Source organism: Pantherophis guttatus, chromosome 3 (assembly GCF_059756535.1).
Source record: "Pantherophis guttatus breed Tessera chromosome 3, ASM5975653v1, whole genome shotgun sequence".
NCBI lineage: Eukaryota > Metazoa > Chordata > Lepidosauria > Squamata > Colubridae > Pantherophis > Pantherophis guttatus.
In genome coordinates, this window is record NC_142065.1 from 93,175,343 (window position 1) to 93,181,661 (window position 6,319).

The 6,319-nt window shown below is 36.2% G+C and overlaps 1 protein-coding gene across 4 annotated transcripts in view; it reads left to right on the forward strand.

Annotated features, from left to right (window-relative positions):
• Positions 1 to 5,213, forward strand: part of DENND1B (DENN domain containing 1B) — a 196,729-nt gene extending 191,516 nt beyond the window's left edge. For all 4 annotated transcript variants that reach the window (XM_034437461.3, XM_034437462.3, XM_087890051.1 and 1 more), the window contains one exon: positions 2,435 to 5,213. In XM_034437461.3, the coding sequence (XP_034293352.1) occupies positions 2,435 to 2,974 (540 nt within the window). In that variant the 3' untranslated portion in view covers positions 2,975 to 5,213. The remainder of the gene's footprint in view (positions 1 to 2,434) is intronic.
• The last annotated feature ends 1,106 nt before the right edge of the window (positions 5,214 to 6,319 follow it).

Here is a 6,319-nt window from a genome sequence, read left to right on the forward strand (position 1 = left end):
ATAGCATTGACTTATGGGGAGGGATGGTTCTATTTATACACTGTAAATGCTGTTTATCTGTCTATGGAGATTCTCAGTCATCCACGTCATAGTTGTCCCAAAGGTGCTTTTTCAAGAGGCAGCTGGACTTTCTGGGGTTTGGGTTTTTTTTTTTTTTGAAGACGTTTCTCATCCAAGAAAAGCTTTTTCAGGTCTTTTGCAATTGACTGATGGTGATTTTGTTGAAGTCGATAGTGTTCAAATGGTACTCCTTATATTTTGGGATTGCACACAAGGTGTCTATTACTATTAGTATTATCTTTGCTTTCTATTGTCATAGTCATGCTACTTCTATTAGCAGGTCTTTATACATTGTGATCCCCCCGCCCCCGTTCTTTTACTTCTAGTCTGCTATCTCCAGTTATTGCAATGTCCACTATCCAGACTTTTTTTTCCTTTCTTTTTTAATGATAATTCTTATGTGTGGAGTGTTGTGTGGCAGATGCTTGCCTGTTTGAATTCTAAAGTTCCAGAGCACTTTAACTCTTTGTTTGGTGATCCCACCAGTTCTTGCTTTCAAACAAGTGGTATTTCTTGCAGATGTTCCAATACACCAATACTGCTATTTTGTCGTGTTGTTGTTAATAGTCAGTCTGCACGAACTTCTTGCAGCAGCTTACTGGGCGGTTCACTGTTTCTTCAGCTTCTTTGCAGAGGCGGCATTTGCTTTCTGATGCTGTTTTCTAATTCTGGTTTTGTATGCATTTGTTCTTAAGACTTGGTCTTGTGCTGCCAGAATTAGCCCCTCTGTCTATTTCTTTAACACTCCTTTTTTTTAGCCATTTGCAGATGTTATTATCTGTTTTGCCTGTTAGTATTTTTAGATACTGACCATGTAATACTTTGCCTTCCCATTTCTCTTTTCTTTATTTGGTCTTTCTTATAGGCCAGTTTAGTTTCTTTGGTATTCAGTAAGTCTTCATGGTATACTAGCTTCAGTGCTTCTTTACTGTCCTTCAGATATTCTTCCAGTGTTCTTTCTTCTTCTTCTTCAAATGTCTGGTGTACTTGCAACATTCCATATCCGTATATGCTCCTTTATAAATACAGTGTCAACATCACTGCATAGTTGAAGGGCTATGATTCATTGTCACTGCTTTTCTGATTGATTGATTGATTGATTGATTGATTGATTGATTTTGTTTGCTGCCCAACTTGCTTCAAACTGACACATTGTTCCAGCTGCATATCTAATAACTGGAATTGTCCAGATATTAATCTCCTTGATGGTATTTTCACCACTGAGCTTAGACTTTTAAGTTCTTCATCACTCTTCTAATGTATTCATTACTAATCATCTTCTTGACTTCAGTGTTCTTGATCTTTTCATCTTGAGGGATTCCCAGGTATTTATACTGATATTCATCCACTCTTGATGTTATTTCCATAGGGCATATTGATTCATTCGGTTTTCACAGTTTTTTCCCTGTTGATGGTAAGGATGCCACAATTGCTTGGTTCACACTCATCACAGTCTCTTGGCTGTATATTCGGACAAAGTTGAGCAACGATTCTGTTTCAGATGGTGTTTTTCCATACAGCTTCAGATTGTTTGTGTAAAGGAGGTGGGATAGTCTGGCAGATGTTTTTCATGTTTGATAACCGTGGCCTGACTTGTTCAGTATTGTTGACAGAGCAATCAATGACAAACAGTAGTGATGTTAATGAGTCTCCTTGAAAGATTCCTTTCATGATATTAACCTCTCCCAGTCTATCACCATTGAACAGCAATTGTCTCTTCCATTGTGCCATTGATCTTTGCACAATGTTTCTGATGTTCTAATGACTCCTGTTATTTCTAGGCATGTCTTTCTGTCTGTCAAACTTTCACATTTCTGTACCTTCCATTTCCCTCCAATCATGTGGCAAGGAGTTGAATGCCTTCTTGTAATCTATCCAAGCTATATTCAAATTGGTCTTCCTTCTCTTAAAGTTTTCCAAAATCATCTTGTCAATAAGAAGCTGATCTTTTGTTCCTGCTTGAGTAGCTTTCTTTCTGCTGTGATCTCTAAGATCTAATCGGATCAAAATACTGTGATTAAGGATAAAGAGAACCTCTAAATTTTACAACATTAAGAGTTGTCTTCATTTCAGTTTCTTTACCACCTAGAACATCTTTACATCCTGAAACTGAATTAACTCAAATTTAAAATTTTTGTGGGGCTAGAAGAAGGAATCAAAATTTGGAAGATTGTTCTGAAAGGAAAGAAATGTTACATAATTTATTCTTGATTCATTCAATTGAATAAAAATAGGCAGGTTAATTAAGATGTTTTAAAATTTAGTGTAATTTTTGTATGCTCTTTTTTCCCGATTAAAAATATAATGAAGTTGTTATTTAGAGTTACCAAGGGAAAGAATTCTGATAGACTGCACACTCTCTTTTTTATTTCAGAATAAATCCAACACTCCAAGTGAGAGCAATCTTGCCCTACTCTGTAGTGGTTGGACATCTGATCTGGCTACTTCGAATCAGCGACAAGATAACAACATCCTCACAGAAAGGAAGCTTCCTCAATCACCCAGGAAACATGTTCCTTCCAGCAGTTATAGAGAATCTGTTTTTGTGCTAAATAAAGAAAAACCTAACCTTACCTCCAGTGCTGATGACTTGACTTCGCCTAATAATTATCCAAGATCTCCAGATTCACCCCAAGAAACTATGCAGGAACATTCTCTGCAAACTTTGCAACTGAAGAGTAAGTGGAATGAAACACTAAGCAGGACCTCTGCAGATGAGAAGTCACCAAGCTTGAGTCCAAATCCATCTTTCCTCGTTCCATGGGAGAGGGAAACCCAAGATGGAAATGAAATTCTTGAAGAAGGTGGGCTTCTTCAAGAAGTGGTGTCATTATGTAAACTGACTTCTGCTTTCAATCAAGGTTTAAACATTTCAGGGGACAGGTTTTCCAACAGCAGTGGGAATAAAACGTAAGGAATATTTATTTATTGAGAGGTTACATGCGTGGTAAATGACTAAAGGAAAACAACTCAGGATACCATAAAAAGGAAATAAGAGATCTTCAGGTTTTTTAATCTTTAGTTTTAGTTGGCCTTATTTTTGTGTTTTTATCCTTTTATTTTGAGCCTAAATCCTTTGAATATATTTGCTCCACTTCGGTTCACAATATATGCTTGCATTTGGGATGGGGCTGTATAAGAGAACCAGTTTGGTCTAGTGGTTAAGGCACCAGACTAGAAACCAGGAAACTAAGTACTAGTCCCACCTTAGCCATGAAAGCCAGCTGGGGGACTTTGGACCAGTCATTTTCTTTCTCAGCCCAACCCACCTCGCAAGGTTGTTATTGTGGGGCAATAAGAGGAGGAAGGAGTATTAGGTATGTTATTGAGTTATTTATAAAGGTGGGATAAAAAAATCTAAAAAGAAAATGTGTTTACAAACATGTTTAGCATGCAGTCAGTTACAGCTTCATCCTGGACATTTCCAGTTGTATTTTCAGCTGCCATGTATAAAAACCTGAAAGTCACTGCCAGTCAGTATATGCAATACTGAGTTCAGATAACATGCCATCTTAACTAAAGCATTCTAGATTCATGGTACTAGCTTGATTTCACATTTAAGCCACAGCTGGTCTGTGTCATGAAACAGTTTTTAATCATTTCCTTTCCCTATATGCAAAAAGAAATGTATCAGACAGACACATTTATCCTTCTATAACAGAAACCAAGAAATGTAGCATGACTATTCTGGAACTTAATATGTGATCTGAAGGCCTTAAACTGAGAAGGGCAGATTTAAATACCTTAAAGGCTGAACTGTAAATACGTGGGGGGGGGGGGGGGAAGCCATCATTATTTCGTAGCTGCAAATGTGCTTGAGTGAAAAGAAATGCAGACCATTTATCAAACAACGGAACTCTTAAATTTACAGATGATCACCAGTGTAATATTGTTTATGCAGTGATTTTAGTAAACTTGTGAGAACTTTGTTAAATGTGCTGACATTACCAAGCACTACCTATCAGTAAGATGAGAATTCTAATATGTGCTTGTACCACTTATTAACCCCAGTTGATAATGATTGCTTTGGATTTATTATAAAATATATTGTTTTTAATTTTTAGCAGACAATGCCCCTGTCTTCCAGACTCTGAAAAATGGTACTGTGTATATATATAAATATATATTGAAATTATGAAATGCAGCAAAAAGTTTACAACCGCTTTCAGAACTTATTATTATATTTTACATTTTGGTTTTCTTGAAATACATATTTTGACCACAGTTGGAATTTTAATGGAATGAACCTTTGAAAGATGTAATATTTTTAATTGAAAATAATCTGTTCTTCTGGAGATCATGCCTCTTTACAGATAACTTTTAACATGTTTGTAAAGTCATTGGGTTGTTGTTAAGTGTGCTGCCTAACCAAATTCTATACTTTTAGTTTTTTAAACAACAAAGGAACAGTTGCAGTAAAAAGAGAAATACATTAGACTCATGGTGCAAATCCTTTTTGGTTATAGGCAAATGAGTCAAAGAACCACCACAATTTCTAGCATTTAGGTTTAATTTGTGAAGAGGATGAGATCCATCTATTACAATCTCCCTACCAATCACTGACAGCTTTTTAAAATAGTCTTCTAAAGAATTTATTCAAAAATCAATTATCTGGTATACATATATCAATGTTTAAAAGCTCCTTCAGATTTGTCACTAGATCAAATATTTTGGAAATGGTCAGAAGTGGTTTCTAGATATATGTATAAAACAGCTGACAGACTTTTAGATCCTATAGAATAGTAGTCCCCAACCTTTCCAGCTTGGTGGTCCAGCAGTGGGAGAGAGGAAATGGTTCTGTGTGAGGGGCAGGCGCGCCTGCAAGTACACACAGCTCCATTTGTGCAAGTGGTGTGTGTGTGTGTGTGTGTGTGTGTGTGAGCGCCCGCTGCTCACACAAATGGAGCTTCGCACACATGCCCACAGCTCATGCAAATGGAACTTCGTGCACATGCATGAGCCCACCACTTGCACAAGTGGAGCTGTATGTGGGCTGCCACCTGGGATTTGGGGACCCCTGCTGTAGAAAGATCAATTGAATATAGAAACAATTCTTTTCCCCCCAGCACCTATTTTATAGAATGCAAGGTTCTTTCTCTATTGTATTGTATCATTAATTCGTTCTCCAAGTATAAAGGTTTATCCTAAACATGTTTCACTGTCTCATATACAAGTTTCATTTTCAAAAAGAAGAAAAACTATGCATATGCAAACTTTCCACAGCAATTATAAAGTGCTTCTTCTTTTTTTAAAAAGGTTAAATCCTGCATGGATATCTCTATGAATCTTACACAACAAGATTACGTGGAGATGGGGGGGGAGAGCGAAAAAGCTTTATCTAGTAAAGTTCACAGGTTTTCAGTGACTTTCATGGTTAGTGAATGTGATTTGGGATTCCATCTATATGGAATTCTCTCATGGTAAAGTATGTATTGATGAGTCTTCTTGATGAACTTTTGAAATATAACTTTCTTTGGTCCTTGAACTTACTCCTATGCCAGATTTTATTATAGTTGTCATTGTTCCAAGGGTAACAATTGTGCCTTAAAAATGTGTGCTGCGATACTTGCCAACTCTTTTTATTATTAACAAAAGGACAAAGTATTTCCAAAGGATCAGAGTAAACTTTCAGCTAGCAACTACTCTGTTTGCCACCAGTTATTGTCCTAAAATTCTCTGTATAGGCCACATAAATAATATTTCTATAGTGACAGAAATATTACAGTTCCCATATATCGTTTTACCTATTTTTTATTCGCTGTTTTGGGGAAATTTAAATTACTGTTTTTAATATGGTGTGTTTTTTTAAAAAAATATTTTAAAAAATATTTCTCAGGAATCCCAGCAATTATGTCTATTGATCATGTGATTCTTTCTATAAAATATTGGATTATTTTACTGAAATTTAGCTTATTTATTCAATACCATTAGTCAGTCTAGAATGCAAATAGACAGCCTAGTGTTGTCTGGGACTTCAGCTCCCATCAGACCAGCTGGCATGGCTAGTGGGAAAGTCAAAGGAGATGTAGTTCATAACATCTGGAGGTCAATAGATGGCTTATTCATATTTAGAACAAATAATGCATTGTTCAGTCAGGTGATTAGCTGGCTATTCAAATTTATTTTTAATAGATGATATAAAATCACTTTTAGTTGCTTTATACCCACCATGGATTTTATCAGATATGTAAAAGGGAAATCTGTTTAAACCTTTATCCTATCCCCAAATCAAAAGGCCCAGGCAGCATATAGAATAATT